Source organism: Balaenoptera physalus (genome assembly GCF_965194825.1).
Source record: "Balaenoptera physalus genome assembly, chromosome: 20".
In the NCBI taxonomy this organism is placed as follows: domain Eukaryota; kingdom Metazoa; phylum Chordata; class Mammalia; order Artiodactyla; family Balaenopteridae; genus Balaenoptera; species Balaenoptera physalus.
In genome coordinates this window covers 7771508-7792969 of record NC_138901.1, presented here as the reverse complement: position 1 = coordinate 7792969, position 21462 = coordinate 7771508, and the positions used below count along the sequence as shown (strand labels likewise).

Here is a 21462-nt window from a genome sequence, read left to right as displayed (position 1 = left end):
TGCAGGACTGTGGGGTGGTGCTCCGGGGAGCCGGCTGGGTGGCGTCCACTTTTAAAATGTACCTCGTGCCAGTTGCCAGGGGTGAATGCCCCCTGGCTGCCCCATCATGTCGGTGGAGGACACGGAACCGAGACCTGGACACCCGGGTGTGAGCAGAGAGCCCGGGGCCTCCCACCCACCCTGAGCTGGCAGGGAGCAGCCCCCGGCAGGCTGAGAGCCGTGGGCGGGGGCGTGCCTGACAGCACTGTGTTGGCTGGAGGTGTTTATTAACCTTGAGCCCAAGCTCTAAGGCCGGGCCTCGGTCCCTGAGCCCGTGCGTGCATACACACGCACGCACGCACGTCTGTCAGCCCTGTCCCTCCTGGGCCCGGCTATTTCCACATCTGGGTGTGATCTCTGCCGACTCCCTCTGGCTCTGGGCGTGTGAGTGTAACAAGTCCAAACCTTCTCTGAGAGTCGGGCAGGCTCGGGCGCCCCGCCCTCTGGGCTGTGCCCTTTCCTCCCAAACTGGTTGTGCAGGAGCTGGCGTGAGTGGGGTGTGGGCAAGCGTGGGTGCATGCGCACAGCCCCAGCCGCTCGCCCGCCTCACCTGCAGGGAGGGGCCGCACAAAATCCGCCCGCCCAGTGCCCGGCCTCCCCACCTCGCCAGAGCCCAGCTGAGCAGCCAGCGAGGACTCGCACCTGCTGCCTGCCACCCGCCTGCCATCGCCGGCCAAGCCCAGCCCGAGCCCGCACCTGCCTTCACGACCATGTTCAAGGGGCTGAGCAAAGGCTCCCAGGGGAAGGGGTCCCCCAAGGCCTCCCTGGCCAAAGACTCCCCCAAGGGGTCCCCCAACAAGCACAGCCGGTGAGCGGGGCCGGGGGAGGGGGCTGGGGCCGGGGTGGCGCGGGAGGGACCAGGCCAGAGCCGGGGCCGGTCCAGTGCTGGCATTCGGTGTCCTGAGGCCAAGAGCCCGGGGGTGGACTCTCTCTCCCCGGCCCAGGCCGAGCTCCAGCCCTGGCAGGAGACCAGGGATGGCCTGGGGCTCCCCACATTCTCCGGGGGGCCTGAGGGCCACGGGTTAAGGCTGCTCTGCAGACGTGCTGGATGGGGGCCTGAGCAGCTGCCTTCCTCTGCTGGGAGGCTGGGGGACTGTCTCCCTGTCCATAGCTCTGCCCTCAAGGCTCCGCTTGGATTGTGATGACCCTTGGGACCTGGGCACAGCACAGGGTGGGCACAAGGACTGAGGCTGGAGAAGCCGAGAGGTGGCAGGTGGGGTGCCCGGAGGCAGGGCTGTGCTGCCCCCACGTCCAGGCTGCAGCTTTCCCCACGCGGCTCACGCCTCGGGTCTTGAGAGTTTTATTACAGAGTTGAGATGATTCCTTCACCCTACGGGTGTGTGGAGGGGGTGCTGGAGGGAAGGGGGAGGGGCCCGTGGGCCCAGGACATCCTCAGAGCCTCTCTCAGTTCCCCCAGCTCCCGGCAGGGCCCAGCCCAGCTCTCCAGAGCCACACAGTCTGCAGACTTGGCCGGCTTTCTCCCACTCACTGGCCATCAGTCCCCTCTGCAGGGTAGAGGTGGCGGCTCGCGGGGTCCTGGGTGTGGAGGTGGGAGCGGAGATGAAAGGCCCATCACCCCAGTAGGGCTCAGGGTGACGACTCAGAGGCTGGGCTTCTCGGCAGACGGCAAAGATGGCAGTTAAGACTCACGGGAGTGAGCTGTCCTCCCTGGGGCTCCTGGGCCCTGCCCAGCGTGGCGTGTGCTCCTCCCAGCAGCGCTCCCAGGCTCAGGACCCAGAGCTCCCGTCCCCAGCGAGGCCGCTGGGCAGCTCGGTCCCTAGGGCCCTGTCCTGGCTGCAGCCGCCCCAAGAGGGCTCATCATTCCCCTTATGTGCAATCTGCTTGTTCAACACATATTTATTGAGCACCTACTGTGTGCCAAGACTGGTCTAGGCCCCGGGGATGCCATCGTAAACAGAATCGACAGGTACCTCCCTGCCTTCGAAGCGCCTACATTCTAGAGGAATAAAAACTAACACTGGGTGCTGACTCTGCACAGGACACTTCAGATGAATCAGTTCTCTTAACACAATAACACGGTGAGGTAGATATTACTAGAGCCTTACTTTACAGGTGAGGAACCTCAGGCACAGAGAGGTTAAGTAACTTGCCCAAGACCACACAGCTGCAGTGGTGGAGAAGGACAAAAACCAGGCTGGCTGTCAGAGTTCTTTCAGACTGTGTCTGTGTCACCGCCCCTCTGCTTTGTCCCCTGGTTCAAGGCCCAGCTCATGAAGGTTTACCTTCCTCAGGATTGTGACCTCACAGGGTGTGTGCTCCTGAGGCTTAGACCACTCTGCCTTTTATTAGGCCTGCTCGAGCCTCTGGGCTCCAGAGTGAGCTCAGTTCCACAGGAGGCGCCCTACAGAGGCTGGGAAAAGACCCTGGCAACCCAGTTCAGGCTCATACTCTGCTCCTGGCTGTGTGGCCTGCGGCAAGTCAGGTCCCAGTTTGGGCTCTGAACCCCTAAATCTGGAAAGGGTTGGGGTGCCCTGGCAATCTCGTGGACTCCCCCTGCCCCGGAGCTGTGTGTCTCCTCTGGAAGCTTGTTAACCTGGGCACAGGAAGAGCCCAGGGGCAGCGGTGGGGAGACAGGGTGGGTGTGAATGGAAGTTGGGCTGGGGGACACGCTGCTGCTCCCCTGTCCCCGGCCAGCCCAACTGCCCCTCCCCAAGATCCAGCCGTTCCGTCTCAGGTATTAGAGGCTGAGCCAGTGATTCACTCACTCCCCTGCGGGCTGCCTGCCCTCCAGCCAGAAGAAGCGGCAGGGAGCTAGGCGGGGTTGGGGACACACTTCCAGGACGGGGAGGTCGGCTGGCTCCGTGGTGCGGCGTTCACCCGGGACCCCCATTTTCTGAGCCCTCCTGTGGAGGCAGTGCTTCCCCGCCCAGAACTGGGTATCTCACAGAGATTCCCACAGAGAGGCCAGAGCTCCCCAGGTCTGGGACTCCTCTCTCCAGGGCAGTGAGCCCGGCTGTAGGGCAGGATGGGGCAGGCGGAGGAAGGGACACCACCCAGGTGGGCAGACCTCTGCCCAAGGGAAACAGAGGGAACTTTTCCAACCACGCTACCCTCTGTCCCCACCACCCATCAGAGATGCCACCAAGGAGCTGGCCCTGCTCATCTCTCGCATACAGGCCAAAGCCGACCAGGTGGAGAGGGACATCCTGGAGACCCAGAAGAAGCTGCAGCAGGTGAGGCCTGGGGGCAGATGACAGGGCATGGGGATGTGGGAGGCCCATTGCCATGCCTGGCAGTCCCTCCTGTGCCCACTTGTCGTGGTGAAGATGGACAGACAGTCCCGTCCTTCCCTGGCCACTCTCCAAACACAGTGGGAGAGAGGGCTTATCCCTCCTTCTCTGTTGGGCTCCTAACCTGGGGCGTCAAAGGGGCTTGAGGGGCCCAGGCCTCCCCTGTGTCCTGAGTCCGCCCCGCAGGTGCCCATGCCCTGCCCTCTGCCAGTGTGGGCACAAAGGTTGGCCAGAGTCCCTCAGGGCGGGGCTCAGGCAGCAGCGGTGGGCAGTGAGGATGCCATCTGCTGCCGCAGGACCGGCAGCATAGCGAACAGGGCCAGGCCCTGCAGCACCGGGAGGAGGCGGGCCGTAGCCTGAAGGAGGCCGAGGAGCTGCTGAAGGACCTCTTCCTGGACGTGGACAAGGCCCGGCGGCTCAAGCACCTGCAGGCCAAGGAGATCGAGAAGGAGTGAGTGGGGTGCGGGCGGCGGCAGGGGGCTGGGGCTCAAGGATGGAGGCGCTGGGCGTCCGGGGGGAGCCCCGGGCCCAGCTCCGACCTGCTGGCCACTTCCTTGGCAGCATCAAGCAGCTGCATGAGCGGGTGACCCAGGAGTGTTCCGAGTACCGCGCCCTGTATGAGAGGATGGTGCTGCCGCCTGACGTGGGGCCCAGGGTCGACTGGGCACGGGTGCTGGAGCAGAAGCAGGTCAGGAGCCATCCCCAGAGTCGGAGACCCCTCAGGGAGCTGGAAGTCACACCCAGCAGCAATCAGAGGGCAACCAGAGCTGCGTTTCGTCAGGGGCTGATGCGTGCTTGGACCTGGAGGCAGCTGGCCATCTGGGAAGGGAGTGGGCAGAGGCGACGGTGCAGTCAGGGAAGGCTTCCTGCAGGTGGGAGGGCTCGGTTGGGTTGGGATGAAGTGGTGAGGAGAGGACATTCTAGAGAAAAGGAAGAGGCCTGGAGGAAGCCTGGGGTGCGATGGGAAGTGGGGTTTTCTGGGCAGGTAGGCAGAACCAGGTCACGGGCACCCTGAGCATCACGTGAGGAATTGTGCTTTGATGTCACGACAGAAGGGGTGCCCTGATAACAATGAGGGGACCGGGGGGCCCGTGGACAGGGCAGGGTGTGCAAGGCTCCTGGAGCCAGGCTGGAGGTGTCCCGGCAGGAGGCACGGCAGAGCGTGGAGACTTTTCAGAGGCTGAGCCCTGAGTGCTGGGGACCAGTGAGGTTCAGGGTCCTTAGTCATGCGATGCTGAGGCCTCGGCCAGGGCCACTGGAGAATAGCACGTTCCCCGGGGTGAGCCGCAGCCCTTCACCCAGGTGCCCACCCGTCCACCCTCTGCCCCAGTGACCAGCTCCGCCTCTGCCGATGGGGATGCCAGGGGCCAGGGGGAGGGGAGGTGCAGGAGGGCTCCCACCCCAGGCCCTGCAGCAGAGCTGAGCGGCCAGCCCTTCTGCAGAAGCAGGTCTGTGAGGGCCAGTACGGGCCAGGCATGGCGGAGCTGGAGCAGCAGGTCGCCGAGCACAACATCCTGAAGAAGGAGATCGAGGCCTATGGGCAGCAGCTGCGGAGCCTCATAGGGCCGGTGGGTGAGCTGTCGGACGCACATCCCTGCTTGGCCCCGGGCCCACCCCCAGTTCCCTTTCTCCCATCAGATCCTGAGTGAGGCCTGGCTGGCCTTCTAGGGCTAGGGATGGAGGAGGGGGGCACGGGAGGCCTAGGACGTGGGGACATTCTCCCCTGCACCCCATCTCTCACTGCGCTCGTGTTCTCTCTCCCTTGGTCGAGGCAGGACGCGGCCACCATCCAGAGCCAATACCAGGATCTCCTGGTGAGCAGGGGGAAGGGACAGGCTGGCGGGCTGGCGGGCTGGGCGGGCTGGGAGTGGGGCACAGCGTGATGGTGCCTCTTGCTACCCCTTCTCTCTCCCTGCCTCTCGCTCGAGCACAGAAGGCAGCCTCGTGGCGAGGGCAGAGCCTAGGCAGCCTGTACACGCACCTGCAGGGCTGCACGCGCCAGCTGAGCGCCCTGGCCCAGCAGCAGCAGCGCATCCTGCAGCAGGACTGGAGCGACCTCATGGCAGACCCCGTGGGCGTGAGGAGGGAGTACGAGGTCAGTGCGGGCAAGTGGGGGCGAGGTGGGGGAACGAGGACGTCCTCGTCCTCACCGCCCGCTCCCCGCCTCTCTCCCAGCACTTCAGGCAGCACGAGCTGCTGAGCCAGGAGCAGTGCGTGAACCAGCTGGAGTATGAGGGGGAGCACATGGTGGAGCTCGGGCACCCGGCCGTGGGGCCCATCCGGGTGCGAAGGCCCACACACTCCCTGCTGCCTTGGGGACCCTAACTCCCTCACTCGGGAAGCTTCCCAGGGAGGCTGGGAAGACGGAGAGGGAGACACCACTCGGGTCGGGGACGGTGGGCAGGACCAGCAGAGTGGGTGGGCGGGTGGATGGACCAGGTCGGGGCATGGTCCGAGGACTCCGTGCTGCTGCCCCCAGGCCCACCAGGAGGCCCTGAAGTTGGAGTGGCAGAACTTCCTGAACCTGTGCATCTGCCAGGAGAGCCAGCTGCAGCACGTGGAGGATTACAGCCGGGTGAGCCTGCGGGCAGGGCCGGGCAGGGGCACGGGGGTGTGTCTGGAGGACGCCGCAGGACACGCTCGCATCTCGGGGGTCAAGGCACCGAATAAAAAAGACAGAGCTGTGTTGTTGTGACTAGTTCCCGGGGGGAAAATAATGTCACATATACATCCTCAACAGGGTGATATCACTCCTGGGGGATGAAAGTTGGTTCTCATGGGCGAAAAAAAAAAATCTTATTCTTTTTATGCATAAATCACAGATATACATACGTAAAGGATATACAACATATCTATAATACTAAAATTTCATGGCGACAATGGGGAAAGTAACGAAAAAAATGTCTAAAAAACTGCTTAGAAGGGACAGTAATGAAACAAGGGTTGACAAACATTGATGTAATAGACTTACAGATAGAAAAAGAAAAAAAAGAAAAAAATTAAAAATAAAAAAATGTATATATACAACAGGGACTTCTTTTTTTTTAATAATTTCCAACTAAAATGGTTTATATACTTTGAGAAAGACAAAAGTCAAGGATTTTTTCCTTCCCTTTTCTTTTTTTTAAAAGGCAATTTCCTATATATCCACAATACCATTCTCACACCCACTGATGAGAATTCCGTAATATCACCCAACTGTAGGATGTTTCTTTAAAGCACACTCCCGGCTTCTACTCTGAGGCACCCTGGGCACCCGGGGTCCCAGCCAGGACTCCAGGTGCTAGAGTGAGGCGGGAGGGTGCGCACTGCCCTTCATCTGTGCAGGAAGGACGAAAATCAAAGTGTTTTACAACACTAAAAGAAATTAAGTTCAGTGACCTCAAAATGCCTGATTTGCAGAGCAGTTTAGTTAAAAGGACTGCACTGCCTGGGTAGAAAGACCAATGGCAAGTGGCAATTTGGGTTTAGCCGGTTTGCATTTAGCTGCTTTGCGGGGTGCCCTAGGGCAGCGGGTGCCCCAGCTCTGCCCCTGACCACCCACCGACCTCAGTTCCAGGAAGAGGCCGACTCTGTCAGCCAGACCCTGGCAAAGCTCAACTCCAGCCTGGACACCCAGTACAGCCCTGCCCCGGGGGGCCCACCTGGCGCCCCAACAGAGCTGCTGCAGCTGGAGGTGAGATGGCCCCACCAAGCCCCTGCACCCACTCCTGGGAACGGGGCCTGCCTGTGTGTCAGGGCCTCAGGCCTCCCGGGTACTTAGTCCTGCCCGGAGTCCCAGCCTTGGGAGCAGGAGAAGGAGGTCGGCTGCAGCAGGAGGAGCCTGGTCTGTTACCAGCAAGCCCTTCCCACCTCCGGACCTCAGCTTCCTCGTGGGTGATGTGACAGGGGCTGCCCAGAAGAGCTCTGAGGCCCCTCCAGCTCCCGCTCTGCAGGCCTGGGTGGTGCTGGGTAGCCTCCTACCCCACCCCAAGCAGCAGGCCCTGGGATCCTGGGTGCCCTGGGAGGGGCTCCTTTTACTTTGCTGACTAAGAGACCCTGTCTTCCTGAGGGCCAGACCCCTCCCCGGCCCTCCTGGGGGGCACGTGTGAGGCTGGCCTGAGCCCGCATTGTCTGGGTCCCTGCAGGCAGAGGAGAAGCAGCTGGCTGTGGCCGAAAAGACTGTTGGGGACCTGCAGCTGCGGAGCCGGGAGGTGGCCCCTCTGCCGCAGCGCAGGAACCCACCCCAGCAGGCCCTGCACGTGAACAGCATCTGTGACTGGGACACGGGAGAAGTACAGTCTCTGCCTGCCCAGCTCCTCCGGCCCCGCCCACCCCACCCCTGCCCCCTCCAGTCCCTCCCCTCCCCCTCCTACCCACTCCTGCCACTGCCCCCGCCCCCTGCCCCGCCCCTGCCCGAGCACTACCCCTCTCCAAGCCCTGTCCCGCCTCTGGCCCGTCCCTGCCCCTGCCCCAGCCCCTGTCCCTCTACCTGTCCCCGTCCCCAGCCTCTACCCATCTTGGCCTTGATCCCTTCTCCTGCCCGGCCCCTGAGCCTGCATGAGCCCCTCCCCACCTGCCCCCTAGGTGCAGCTGCTGCAGGGTGAGCAATATACACTGATAGACAACACTGACTCGCACACCTGGGTGGTCCAGGGCCCGGCAGGCGAGACCAAACATGCCCCAGCCGCCTGCTTCTGCATCCCAGCTCCGGACCCTGAAGCTGTGGCCAGGGCCTCCAGGTGGGTTTGCCTGGGGATCCTCAGGGACAGGAGGCAGGCTGTGGGCCCAGAACGGGCCGTGTGGTTTGAGGCCATTGCCTGGACTTCGCCTGGACCAGTGACTGCTGGGGCCGAGGGGAGAGAGTGGAGGGACGTCCTTCTCTGATCTCCTCCTTGTTCCAGGCTGGCCTCGGAGCTGCAGGCCCTGAAGCAGAAACTGGCCACAGTCCAGAGCCGCCTGAAGGCCAGTGCTGCGGAGCCCTTACGGCCTAGCCAGAAGGGTACCGAGGGCTGGCCAGGGAACAGGGGGAGGCACTACTGGGACAGAGGGAGTAGACTCGACTCCGGTCACTGTGAGGGCTGCCACGGGCAGGGGGTGACCCTGAATTAAGGATTTCTGCTCTGGGGATTCCATCTCCTGGGTTGGCAAGCCCCTGGGGATGTCCCTCCCTCAGTTAGGCCCTGACCGCGGCCCTCCCTCCCTACCCGCCACAGGACCCTCTGCAGGCACTCAGAGAGGGGCCCACCAGGCAGACGTGAGGTAGGCCCTGGACCCTCACAGGCACTCTCTTCCCCCAGCTCCAACCAGCTCAGCCCCAGCTGACCCACAGGCCCAGAAGCTCCTGACACAGATGACCCGGCTGGAGGAGGACCTGGGGCAGATAGAGAAGCAGGTGCTGACCTGGATCCGGGCCCCGCTGAGCCGCACCACACCACTGGAGGACCTGGAGGGCCGCATCCAAAGCCACAAGGTGGGTGAACCAGGGCAGCTGGGATAAGAAGTGGTCCGGCCCTGGGGGATGCACAAAGTAAAGACGAGGCAAGTGTGGGAGCAGCCATGGGGCCCCGAGGTGGAAGAAGGGAGTGGACAGTCCAGGACTCACACAAGCTGGTTCCCATCCTGGCTCCTCCACTGACTGGCTCTGTGACTTTGGGCAATTCACTCAGCCTCCCTGGGCCTTGGTTTCCTCATCCCTGAAAAAAGGCACAATAATACCCAGCTCGTCTGGTGTCCTGAGGATGAAGTATAGCGAGGCCCAGGAAGGTTCTAGAGGGGCAGGGCTCAGAGTAAAGGCCCTGTACCCCACGCTGGAGGGGTGTTCTGGCGAGAGTCCTGAGAGCAGCAGGAAGCCTGGAGCACCTTAGGGGTGGTTTCTCCCGGGTGGCAGGCAGGGAGCCTCCCTGGAGAGGTTGCAGGAGTATAAACATGATCCCAAAAGGACTCAGAAGTGCCAACAGTGAAAGCCGCCCCTCCCCCACACCCGGGGGGGCAGCAGTTTGGGTTGTATCCTTCCAAACCAGTTTCTACTCAAATATATTGTTTGGATATCGTTTTTAAAAATTTGAAGCACGTTGTTCATGTTATTGTGCAACTTGTTATTTTCACTCTGCCGTGTTCCGTAGCGTTTCAGCTGGTTCAGAGCGCTGGCCGGGGGTGGGAGGGCTCCAGAGGTGGGAAAGGTGCTGCAGATGGGGTCCTGGGGCGGCAGGGGGCGGAAGCAGGAGTGGCAGAAGGAGACACTGTGCGGCCTCAACGATACCTCTGCCCACGCCGGGCCTTGGTTGCCACTGCCCTGGGACCTGGCAGTCTCCAAGTAGGTCTTTGGGTTTTGAAGTCACAGTGTCAGGGGTGTCGGGGGTCCAGTTAACCTGGAAAGGAGGCAGTGCACGACATGGAGTCGGCACCAGTGGCTTATGGACTAGATGAGTGAATAACTGATAAAAGAATCAACGCAATAACCCCAAGTGGATGGAGCTAGGGCTTTGCTGCCTGACCTGGAGCGAGGGGGCAGGGAACTGAAGGTTTTGCGAACAGGATAGTGACATGAAGACCAAGGTGGGCAAGAGCTCCTGACTCACAGGGTCTCATCTCATCCTCCCATCAAGCGTTCTGTAGATGAGGAGACTGAGGGTCAGAGAGGTTGACTTGCCCACGGTCATCTACATGGGAACTGAGCCCCAGCACGTCCGCACCACACTCTCAGGCCTCGTGGGCAGAGTTAGGTTGACACGGCAGGAGGGCTGGGTGGAAGCCACCTGCCCAGAGCAGAGATCCTGAGCCCCGCCCCACCCCAGGGCATGGCCCAGCGGCTGCAGAGCCTGGGAGCAGAGAAGGCGGCAGCCCAGCAGGAGTGTGAGGCGTTTCTGTCGGGGCAGCCGGCGGGCCCCGCCGCCCTGCACCTACCCATGGCCCTCAGCAACGTCAAGAACAAGTACAGTGACGTGCAGGTTCTCTGCAGACTCTACGGGGAGAAGTGAGTGCTCTGGGGATGGGGGTCGCTGGGCGAGGCCGCATGGGTGCGGCCAAAGGGGCGTCTGACCCTTGGCCTCCTCTGCGGCAGAGCCAAGGCTGCCCTGGGTCTGGAGCGGCAGATCCGGGATGCGGACAGGGTCGTCCGAGGCTTCGAGTCCACCCTGGTGCAGGAGGCCCCCATCCCTGTAGGCCCAGGCGTGCTGCAGGAGAGGGTCAGCGAGCTGCAGGTGAGGGGCTGGGTGGCCTCCTGGCAGAAGGGGGCCACAGCCTGCCCAAGCATTTGAGGGCAGGTGGAGGGTGGACGTGGTGTCCGACCGAACCATGAGGGTGCATCACGCTGTGTCCCCTCCTGCCCCAGCGCCAGCGGAGGGAGCTGCTGGAGCAGCAGGCCTGCGTGCTGGGGCTGCACCGCCAGCTGAAGGCCACCGAGCACACGTGCAGCGCGCTGCACAGCAATTTCCACGAGTTCTGCCAAGGCCTGCCGCGCCAGCAGCGCCAGGTGCGGGCCCTCACGGACCGCTACCACTCCGTGGGTGACCAGCTGGACCTGCGGTGAGTGCTGGGCCGTCGCGGCTCATGGCACAGCCCCACAGTGCACGGTGGCCACGGCTGGTGAGCTGTGTGACCTTGGACTGGTGACTTCACCTCTCTGAGGTTCAGTTTCCTGACCTCTAAAATGGGATAGAGGACTTCCCCGGCGGTCCAGTGGTTAAGACTCTGCGCTCCCAATGCAGGGGGCCCGGGTTTGATCCCTGGTCAGGGAACTAGATCCCGCGTGCCGAAACTAAAGATCCCGCACACGGCAACGAAGATCCCATGTGACACAACTAAGACCCGGCGCATCCATATAAATTAAAAAAGGAAAAAAAAAAGGGAGAGTAACGGCACCGACCTCCCAGGTGGTACCTGGCAGAGAGTGTCCGGTCCATCTCTGAATGCCCAGCTCCAGCACAGGGCCAGAGTTAGGGGATCGGCATGGTGGGTCACTCAGCCCTCCTGACCTGTCCCAGGGAGGGAGGCGCCCACCAGCCTCCTCCGTGCACCCCTCATCTGTCCCCTGAGGGCAGCTCTCACCTCTGCTCTGGGCCTCGTCCTCCTGCAGGGAGAAGATGGTGCAGGACGCTGACCTCACCTACCAGCAGTTCAAGAGCTGCAGGGACAACCTGAACTCCTGGCTCGAGCACCTGCCCCGCAACGAGGTGCGGCCCAGAGACGGGCCCAACCAGATTGCCTACAAGCTGCAGGTGCAGAAGGTGAGGAGCTGGGGCTGCAGGCGACCTGGGGGCCGGTACCCAGAACTGGGCCCTCAAGCCTCATCCCTTTCCCTGGCCACCCGCCCAACAGGGAGAGCTGCCTGTGTGCATGTGGCCCTCTAGTGGCCAGTGTTTTAATGACCTCAAAGCTCAGACCCCAGAGGCCTTGTGTCACACCCCCCACCCCAAATGCTCCAATTTGCCCACAGAAACAGCCAGCCCTTCTCTGTCTGGTCCGAGGGGGACAGCGGGCCTTATGCTCCTGAGCGTTCCAACTCCTACTGCATCCTCTTCCTCATACTTGCCAAGCCCCTAGTACCTGCTGGTAATGAACCAGGGGCGGGGGTACAGCCCGGCCCTCAGGCAGCCCACAGTCTGAGGCGGAGGCCAGTGCATCCCAGGCCATGATGCTGATAAGTGCTTCGGTGGAGAAGTCAGAGCGCTGGGGGAGCCCATTGCGGGATGTGCATGGGGGTCGGGGCAAGCAGTCTGGAAGGAACTGACACCCAGGCTGAGGCCTGAGGAATAAATAGCGTGGCCAGGTGTGCGTGTGGAGGGGTGAAATGTCCTGAGCAGAGGCCACGGTGGATCACAGTGGGGGAAAGGCAGTTTCGCGCAGAGCCCTTCCCGCCTCTGGGCGGTGCTGGCCGGCCGCCTGAGGCCCTGGAGGCGCCCGGCTGGAGGAGAGTCCAGGTGAGTGGTGTTTCCTGACTTTCCCTTCTGCCCCGGCAGAGGCTGCTGCAGGAGATCCAGGGCCGAGAGCAGGACAGGGCCAAGGCGTCCCGCCTCTCCCAGCACCTGCAGGCGGCCCTCCAGGTAAGCAGTTACTTCAGCTTGTCCCTTTTATCTCCCACCCACCCACCCTCCCTCCCTCCCTCCCTCCGACAGCCCCCTCCTCCCCCTCCCCCCTCCCCCCGCTGAGGGCCAGCCTGTTGTCCCTTCCCCCCCTGCTCAGGACTATGAGCTGCAGGCAGACACCTACCGCTGCTCCCTGGAGCCCACCCAGGCGGGGGCGGCCCCCAAGACACCCCGAGTGGCTCCCCTGCAGGAGACCATCCAGGCCCAGGTGAGCCGGGGCTCTGTATTCCTCATTCCTCAACACCGCCGCCGCTGGGCTCCGCAGCCTCTGAGGCAGGAGCTGACACCGCCCTCCCCCACCTCCCTGTGGCCTCTCCAGGAGAAGGACCTGATGAAGGCCTACGCTGAAGTTGCAGCCGCGCACCAGCAGCAACTGCACCAGCTGGAGTTTGCCGGAAAGATTCTGGAGAAGGTATGGGGGTGAGGCCCATCCGTTCCCGTACTAGGCAGCCTGGCCCAGTGGCTGACCTGGCAGGCGTCCCTTCCTCCCCACCGCTGCAGCCTGCAGCCCCGGGACAGCTCAGCAGCCTGAGGGAGGTGCTGCTCCCTTCCTCCCCCAGCAGCTCTTACAGGCTGGTGACCATCTCAGAGTTAGTACCAAGAGATGTCATTCAGTGCGGTCACAGCTTCGCCACTGGGCAGTGCTCCGGTGGGGACGGGGGAGAATCCCCACAAAGTCTTCAGCCTAGGATCCAGCCCCAGTGGGCAAGAGGCCGCCTAGGTCTCCATCCCCGAGAGACCAGGAGCCGGGTGCTCTCCATGACTCTTGGTGACTGGCCAAAGGACTGGCCAGCTTCTTCCCACGCAGAGGCGTACTCCAGGGTCCCCCAGAGGAGTGCAGGCCCATTTCTGGGAGCCTGGATGGAAGTGGAAGGAGGAGAGTTTAGGAAGGGAGGACCTTCCTATTTGCACGTTCTAGTGCAGACGCGGCCTGAACGCTGCCTTGAATCCTAACATCCTGGGCGTCGATGGAGCCTCTCAAAATCCTACCTCCAAGCATCCCAGGTCTTCAGGTCCACCTCCCAGGACCTACTAGGAAGTCTCAGGAAGCAGGAAAGGGTCCTGATCTCAGGAGGGTGTGGTGGGCTTATCCCTTTCCTCCCCTCACCCCAGGACTCTCCCCTCTTCTTCTCACCCTGCAGAAGGAGCTCAGTGAGGACATCCAGGTGACCCATGACGCACGGCAGGGGTCTGAGAGCCCAGCCCGAGCCCGGAGAGAGTCAGAGGCCCTGAAGTCCCAGCTGGAGGAGGAGAGGAAGCGGGTGGCCCAGGTGCAGCGCGAGCTAGAGGAGCAGAGGAGCCAGCTGCTGCAACTGAAGACCCAGCAGCCCTTGGAGAAACTGGAGGAGAAGGAAGTGGTGGAGTTCTCCCGGGACCCCCAGCTGGAGAGCACCCTGTCCAGGGCGAAGTCCCAGGTGGAGGACGAGGGCAAGAAGCGGGCTGGCCTGCAGGCACATCTGGAGGCGGCGGCCCAGAAGGTCATGCAGCTAGAGAACCAGAGGAAGGCCACGCAGCCTCACCTGCTGACCAAGGAGGTCACCCAGATCGAGAGGGACCCTGGCCTGGACGGCCAGGCGGCCCAGCTCAGCAGCGAGATCCAGCTCCTGCGGGGGGAGAACACCGCTGTCTTGGCCCAACTGGAGGCGCTGAAGACGGAGCTGCTGGCCCTTGAGCAGAAAGAGGCGAACGTGAAGGAGAAGGTCGTGGTGAAAGAAGTGGTCAAGGTGGAGAAGGACCTGGAAATGGTCAAGGCAGCCCAGGCCCTGAGGCTGCAGATGCAGGAGGACGCGGCGCAGAGGAAGGGGGTGGAGGCAGCCGTGGCCGGGCTGCAGGCTCGCATCGCGGAGCTGGAGCAGGCGATCCGCGCCGTGCAGCCGAAGGTGATCGTGAAGGAGGTGAAGAGGGTGGAGCAGGACCCAGGCCTCCTCCGAGAGGCGTCCAGGCTGAGGAGCCTCCTGGAGGCGGAGAGGCAGGAGAACGAGGCGCTGGCCGGGGAGCTGAAGGAGCTGCGCGGCAAGCACAGCGCGGAGGAGAAGCAGAAGCCCAGGGTGGACCTGCAGGAGCGTGTCCACGAGATCTTCCAGGTGGATCCGGAGACGGAGCGGGAGATGGCGCGGCTCAGGGCCGAGCTGCAGGAGACCGCCCGCAAGAGAAGCGGCGTGGAGGAGGCGGCGGCGCGGCTGCTGCCCGAGCTGGCGGCCCTGCGGGCGCAGAAGCCCGTGGTGGAGTACAAGCAGGTGACGCAGGAGGTGGTGAGGCACGAGAGGAACCCGGAGGTGCTGCGGGAGATGGACCACCTGAAGGCCCAGCTCAACGAGCTGGTCAACGGCAGCGGGCGGGCCCAGGAGCAGCTCATCCGGCTGCAGGGGGAGCGCGACGAGTGGAGACGGGAGCGCTCCAAGGTGGAGACCAAGACGGTGAACAAGGAGGTGGTGCGCCACGAGAAGGACCCGGTGCTGGAGCAGGAGGCCGAGCGGCTGCGCCGGGAGGTGCGGGAAGCGGCCCAGAAGCGACGGGCGGCCGAGGACGTGGTCTACGAGCTGCAGAACAAGTACCTGCTGCTGGAGAGGAGGCGGCCCGAGGAGAAGGTGGTGGTGCAGGAGGTGGTGGTCACCCGGAGGGACCCGAAGCTCCGCGAGGAGCACGGCCGGCTGAGCCGGAGCCTGGATGAGGAGGCGGGCCGGCGGCGGCAGCTGGAGCGGGAGGTGCAGCAGCTGCGGGCCACCGTGCAGGAGGACGAGGGCCTGCTCAGCTTCCCGGAGGAACGCGGCAAGAAGCTGGCTGTGGAGCAGGAGCTGCGGCAGCTGACCCTGAGGGTCCAGGAGCTGGAGAAGCGGCCTCCTGCAGTGCAGGAGGTCATCGTGGAGGAGGTGGTCCAGCTGGAGAAGGACCCGGATCTGGAGAAGTTGGCAGAAGGCCAGCGGCGGGACCTGGACCAGGAGAAGACCCAGGTGACCGAGCTGCGTCGGGAGTGCGAGAACCTGCAGGTGCAGATCGACGTGCTCCAGAAAACCAAACTGCAGGAGAAGACCATCTACAAGGAAGTGATCAGGGTGGAGAAGGACCCGGTCCTGGAGGGAGAGCGTTCCCAGGTGTGGGAGATGCTCAACAGGGAGCGCGCAACACGGCAGAGCCGGGAGGAGGCGGCGAGGCGCCTGCGGGAGCAGATAGACCGGGCGGAGGCGCAGAGGAGGACCTGGTCGCGGGAGGAAGCCGAGCTCCAGAAGGCCCGGGACCAGAGGAGCCAGGAGTGCAGGCAGCTGCAGGAGGAGCTGCAGGAGCTGGAGAGGCAGAAGCAGCAGAAGGTGCTGAGCCTGCAGGAGGAGTCGAAGCTGCTCAGCCGGAAGACAGAGCGCGAGCGGCAGGGGGCAGCCCAGCGGGGCCAGGAGCTCTCGCAGCTCGAGACGGCCATCCTCCGCGAGAAGGACCAGATCTACGAGAAGGAGAGGACCCTCTGGGACCTCCACACCAAGGTGAGCCGGCAGGAGCTCAACCAGGAGACCCAGACGCGAGAGACCAACCTCTCCACCAAGATCTCCATCTTGGAGCCCGAGATGGGGAAGGGCCTGTCCCCGTACAAGGCCTACAAGAGGGGCATCATCGACCGAGGCCAGTACCTCCAGCTGCAGGAGCTCGAGTGTGACTGGGAGGAGGTCACCACCTCGGGTCCCCATGGGGAGGAATCTGTGCTCCTGGACCGCGAGAGCGGGAAGCAGTACTCCATCGAGGCCGCCCTGCGCTGCCGGCGCGTCTCCAAGGAGGAGTACCACCTCTACAGGGACGGCCACCTCCCCATCAGCGAGTTCGCCCTGCTCGTGGCCGGGGAGACCAAGCCCTGCTCCTCCCTCTCCATTGGCACCATCATCTCCAGGTCCCCGCTGGCCTCCCCGGCCGCCCAGAGCACCAGATTCTTCTCTCCCGGCTCCTCTCTCGGCTTCTCTCTCAGGCTCAGCGAGGACAGCTTCCCCATCGCCGGCGTCTACGACACAACCACGGACAACAAGGTCACCATCAAGACGGCCGTGGCCAAGAACATGCTGGACCCCATTACCGGGCAGAAGCTGCTGGAGGCGCAGGCAGCCACAGGGGGCATCGTGGACCTCCTCAGCCGGGAGCGCTACTCCGTACACAAGGCTGTGGAGAGGGGGCTGATCGAAAACAGCTCAGTGAAGAAGCTGCTCAATGCCCAGAAGTGCTTCACGGGCATCGAGGACCCCGTCACCAAGAAGAGGCTGTCGGTGGGCGAGGCCATTCAGAAGGGCTGGATGTCCCAGGAGAGCGTGCTCCCACACCTGCGGGTGCAGCACCTGACCGGAGGGCTCATCGACCCCAAGAGGACGGGCCGCATCCCCACGGCGCAGGCCGTGCTCTCCGGCATGATCAGTGAAGAGCTGGCCCAGCTCCTGCAGGACGAGGCCAGCTACGAGAAGGATTTGACAGACCCCATCTCCAAGGAACGGCTGAGCTACAAGGAGGCCATGGGGCGCTGCCGGAAGGACCCCCTGAGCGGCCTGCTGCTCCTCCCAGCCTCGCTGGAGGGGTACCACTGCTACCGCTCAGCCTCCCGCACAGTCCTGCGCTCCCTGCGCTGATGGGGGCCAAAGCGGTCACAGGAGCGTGTGTGAGCGGGGAGGTAGGATGCATGCACCCCTGGCCCCAGAGCAGCCCAACCCGAGAGAGTGGGTCTTCCCTCTGTCTGACTGACTCCCGGTGTTGGGCTCTCTCCCCTGACCTGGATGGAGATGAGCAGCTCTGTTTTCCTCCCTCTTCCCTCAACCCAGTGCTTCCAATAAACGAATTCTCCCGGTGCCTTGTTCACATTTGGGAACATAAGAGTCGATTCGTCTAGGGCATGAGCATGAGGGACAGCACTACTTGGGTCCTGGGGAGTGGACACGCCCAACTGGCCCTGCTGGGGATGGGGTGTTTTCGGGGGCCTGTGGCTCCTCTGACTCTAGGAAGGACCCGACGGGGGCAGGCCTCGGAGGATGATGCCCTCCCCCCCATCCCCCCATCCCCCCATCCCCCCACCCCCAACCCCAAACCCCCCACTCCCCAACCCCCCACTCCCCGACCCCCCAACCCCCCACTCCCCAACCCCCCAACCCCCCACTCCCCAACCCCCCACTCCCCAACCCCCCAACCCCCCACTCCCCAACCCCCCACTCCCCAACCCCCGACTCCCCACCGGCTCAGGGCCTCTCGGTTCAGGCCAGGAACTGTCTTCAGCCTGCTGTCAACCTCCCCCTTGTCAGCAAGTCGCTGGTGTCCCCCCCCCGAGCAGAGAAACACTGGAAAACTCAGGAATGCATCAGTTTTATTTTCTGTTCGTAAAGCCAGAAGCAAACAAATGTTAAGCATATCCTAGATGACGAGACAACTACTTAGAACACCCGGCCTGCCCCAGGATCAGGAAAATGTCCTCTCTCCCTCACCCCGCTTCCTGTTTAACTTGGGACTCTTAACTGGAACTGAACTCTTCCCCAAAACATTTTAAATCCAGAAGACCAGCCGGGAGAAACCCTTTCCCCCGGGGTCTGGCTCTGCAACTGAGGGCCAGGCAGCTGAAGGGCGCTAGGAGGGCCTTGCTGGCGGCCCGGGCAGGCTTCCTACTCTCCTCGGCACCTGCCATTCTGGTGCCAGGGGACCCAGCCTCTAACGGACCCCCTCGGGCATGGGGCTTCTGTGCCCCCATCTTGAAACGGCACCAGCAAACCCAACAAACAACACAGGAACTCGGTAACCTGCTGGCAGGACAAACCCAAACTCAGCTCTCTGACGGCTGATGCCAAATTGCTCTCTCCCCAGATGTGTCCTCTTTCTTGGGAAGTGAGTGGGGAGGCAGGGGGGCAGCAGCTGGAGAGAGGCTTTGAGGCCTCACACCTTCTCAGCGGCAGAAACCCTCCAGCACACACTGGCGCGGGGCCGGGGAGGTCTCGGTGGACGAGAAGTACGGATGCGCAAGGGCGGCCTTGGCTGAGATGCGCCGGCTGGGGTCATACTGCAGGAGTTGCTGCGGAGGAAGGAGGAGGAGGAGGAGAGAGAGTGGGCCCGGGTGTGGCCAGGGCCCCAAGCCCCAAAGCAGAGCTGCCTTCAAACCCAGAACGACACAAAGCCTGTACCTCCCAGCTTGCGAACCAGTTCTGGATACTCCCGGAATCTGGGGACAAAGACTTTGTTCTAGTCCAGCCCTGCTAAGTCACCCCCTGTCTCCTTCACGTTACTGAGGCTGAGTCAGTCTCCCCACTTCCTTAGGGAGCTTTCCAGGCTCCAGCCTAGTTCTAGTTGAGACAGACTTTTCTCTAGGTATCGGGATGAGGGAACCAAACCTGTCCAGGGAGCATGCTTGAGGGTGGGGCAGAAACACGAAAATCCCTCAACCTGGCCAGGCTGTGGAAGGACCCCCCTGCCTTAGAGTAGCCAGGATGGAGGGCTAGGAGGCTCCGTGGGAAGTCCACTCCATCCTCCTGGCATTGGGTTGGGAGACGCACACAGCCCTCTGGAAAGCTGGACACAGAGCCTGAAGATGAACTTCCTGCCCTGCCTTCCTCTGACCCAACACCAGACTAAAGAGAGAAATGTGCTCTGAGTCTTTGTGGGCAAGAATGGATAGCTCTGCCTGAGGCCCTCTGGGCAGCCTGGCCTGGGCCAGCCCAAGGGGTCAAGAGGGTACAACCGGAGGGGTGAGTGAGGACCGGGACAGGGGCCGAGGCAGCGGGGAGCAGCCTGCTCTGAACAGCCTCGTGTGAAGAGTAACCGCTGTGGAAGGCACTGCGGGGGTACCGAGGCAGTGGGCGGTGTGGTCCCTGCCTGGGAACGCTTACAGCTTAGATGGGGTAATAATGTCCACGAGAAAAAATTACCAAAACACAAGGCAACTAAGAAAAAGGGCACATATCACAGCATAAAAACAAAGCTAACTAGAAGAGAGAAGTTTTAAAAGGGATGATGAACATTGGACCTATCATGGGAGAGGCTTCCAGGTGGAGCAATCAATACACATGGGGACAAGCCGCCTCTGTATAGGGGTCAGAAAAGAGACGAGCTGGGACTCAGGAGGAACCAGGGTTGCATAAGAGGCTGGATGACAAAGGGGACACTTCTAGCAAGAGCAGCAGCTGGCGCGAGAAGGTCTTTCTCAGCCTCCCTGCCGCCCACCTGTACCTACCATGAGCAGGTCCTTGCCCTCTGGCTCCAGGTGGGGCACGATCTCCTCCAGCCCCTTCCTGGTCCACTTGGGGAAACTGCCCTTATAGTCAGGCAGCTGGGTGACTCCTGGCCACATGGCTTCACTGGGTGTCCCCAGGGTCCGAAAGATACGAAAGAGTTGGTCAATCTCAGAGTCGCCAGGAAACAGGGCTTTGCGGGTCACCTGGAACGGGGAAGGGGAGAAGGTGTGGGGTCTACTCCCTTGTCATGCAGAATCCAATACCAGAAAAGAGACCAGACTAGGGAGGCACCTCCAAGATATCTTTCCCAGGGCTGTGCTAAAAATCCTGGCCTTTTCTGGAAAAAGACCTTAGCCAGTCCCAAACACCCCTTAATCCACTTCTAATAGGATAATCAGAGCCCCTTCTACCCCCCACCCCAGAGGACCCTGCCTGTGGCCTCCCTGTGGCCATGTGTGGCCCTCTCTCTACCATCTCTGCGAAGATGCAACCAATGCTCCAGACATCCACAGCTGTCGAGTAGAATCTGCTTCCCAAGAGGATCTCGGGGGCACGATACCAGAGTGTCACCACCTGTGGGGACAAGAAAACAGCATCATTCAGGGTGGCTGGGTGCACGGGGGACATCCCTTCTCTCCCCTCTGTCCTGCGGTACCTCATGGGTGTAGGTGCGCAGGGGCACCCCGAAGGCCCGAGCCAGTCCAAAGTCAGCCAGCTTGATGGCCCCCAACTCACTGATGAGCAGATTCTGGGGCTTCAGGTCTCGGTGGATGACCCGATGCGAGTGGCAGAAGTTCACCCCCTGCAGCAGCTGGAAGAGGTAGCTCTGGAACAGCGAGCGTGAGAAAGAGCTGGCTGAGCGGAGGCGGGGCTGGCTGAGGGGGCGTTCGCTGGTTGCCCCCTGTCCTTCCCCCGGTACCTTGACTAAATGCAGGGGGAGCTCAGAGGCTGGGGTGGAGTCCATGTACTTCTTCAGGTCCTGGCTGAGGAACTCAAACACCAGGTAAAGCTTCTTCTCGCTGTGCACCACGTCCAGCAGCCTGGCCGGGTGACACCAGTCAGCATGCGGCTCCCAGCTGGGCTAGGAGAGGCCCACTTCCCCGCTCCTTCCCACCTCACCTGACGATGTTGGGATGTTTAAGCTCTTTGAGCAGGGAGATCTCCCTGATGGCGGTGCTTGGGACCCCCTCGGTCTCCCTGGAGAAGAGAGTGGTACAGCAGTGGAGGCAGGAGCTGAGCAGGCCCTTCTGCCGGGGGGCGGGGGGCAGGCGGGGGGTGTCACCTGTGTTCCTTATTCCCTAAGGATGCCCACCCCCCTCTCCCCAGCGATGGGGCTCTGTGCTCCTCGGCACACACCCGTCACCCCCAGCGGCCGGGGGCAAAGCCTGGTCGGGGTGAGGACGCGTGAGGGCTGCACGTCTGTGGCCCCCGTGTAACTGGGGAGCACTCGGAAAACGAGTGGAACACAAAACCCTGTGATGAGGGACGGATGGGTGGGCTGTGGGTCACCCCTGGACCAGGGGGTCTCAGAGGCCGTCCCAGCACTCACAAATCCAGCCTAATCTTCTTGAGGGCCACGAGCTGCCCGGTCTCCTTGTTCTTGGCCTTGTACACCACCCCATAGGTGCCCTCTCCGATCTTCTCCACCTTCTGAAACACATCCATGCCCGCAGAGCCGCCCTGGAAACAGAAAGCGCCTGGGGCGTTCGCCCCCATGCCCAGCACCCCCGCTGCCCCTCCAGCCTCCACGGCACAGCCTGCCCGACCCCTGCCCAGGCCCCGCCCCGCCCTCCCCTCCCCTCCCCCCCCACCCCGGCTCCTGAGGCCTGTGGCCCCCAGGGCTCACCCTGCTCTGCCTGCCAGGCCGCCCAGGCCCAGGCCTGGATCCCACCGCCCGCCAAAGCCCCGGCCCCAGCCCCAGCCCATCCCCGGGAACCT

The 21462-nt window shown here is 62.7% G+C and overlaps 2 protein-coding genes across 6 annotated transcripts; one reads left to right on the top strand and one right to left on the bottom strand.

The window, feature by feature from the left end:
- Window positions 1–613: 613 nt before the first annotated feature.
- EVPL (envoplakin) lies at window positions 614–17173 on the top strand. Of its 5 annotated transcripts, none has more exons than XM_082440909.1 (22): window positions 614–796; window positions 836–847; window positions 3134–3233; window positions 3587–3741; window positions 3852–3978; window positions 4733–4858; window positions 5066–5104; window positions 5224–5385; window positions 5466–5573; window positions 5770–5865; window positions 6844–6966; window positions 7418–7564; window positions 7857–8011; window positions 8174–8343; window positions 8570–8742; window positions 10067–10245; window positions 10333–10471; window positions 10603–10796; window positions 11347–11497; window positions 12230–12313; window positions 12453–12767; window positions 13498–17173. In XM_082440909.1, exons 1-22 carry the CDS (start codon window positions 750–752, stop codon window positions 16945–16947), a joined length of 6252 nt encoding a protein of 2083 aa, XP_082297035.1. In that variant the 5' UTR covers window positions 614–749; the 3' UTR covers window positions 16948–17173. The 5 variants fall into 5 exon arrangements, with proteins under 5 accessions (XP_082297035.1, XP_082297034.1, XP_082297036.1 ...); XM_082440910.1 differs by having other exon boundaries at window positions 615–847; window positions 12453–12563; window positions 12675–12767; XM_082440907.1 differs by having other exon boundaries at window positions 678–847; window positions 8174–8271; window positions 12453–12563; window positions 12675–12767.
- Window positions 17174–17655: 482 nt separating this feature from the next.
- On the bottom strand, window positions 17656–21204 carry CDK3 (cyclin dependent kinase 3). The gene is made up of 7 exons (XM_082440717.1): window positions 21074–21204; window positions 20644–20721; window positions 20444–20564; window positions 20180–20350; window positions 19996–20097; window positions 19524–19727; window positions 17656–18368 (listed from the first exon to the last, which is right to left on the bottom strand). Exons 1-7 carry the CDS (start codon window positions 21187–21189, stop codon window positions 18243–18245), a joined length of 918 nt encoding a protein of 305 aa, XP_082296843.1. The 5' UTR covers window positions 21190–21204; the 3' UTR covers window positions 17656–18242.
- Between the last annotated feature and the right edge of the window lie 258 nt (window positions 21205–21462).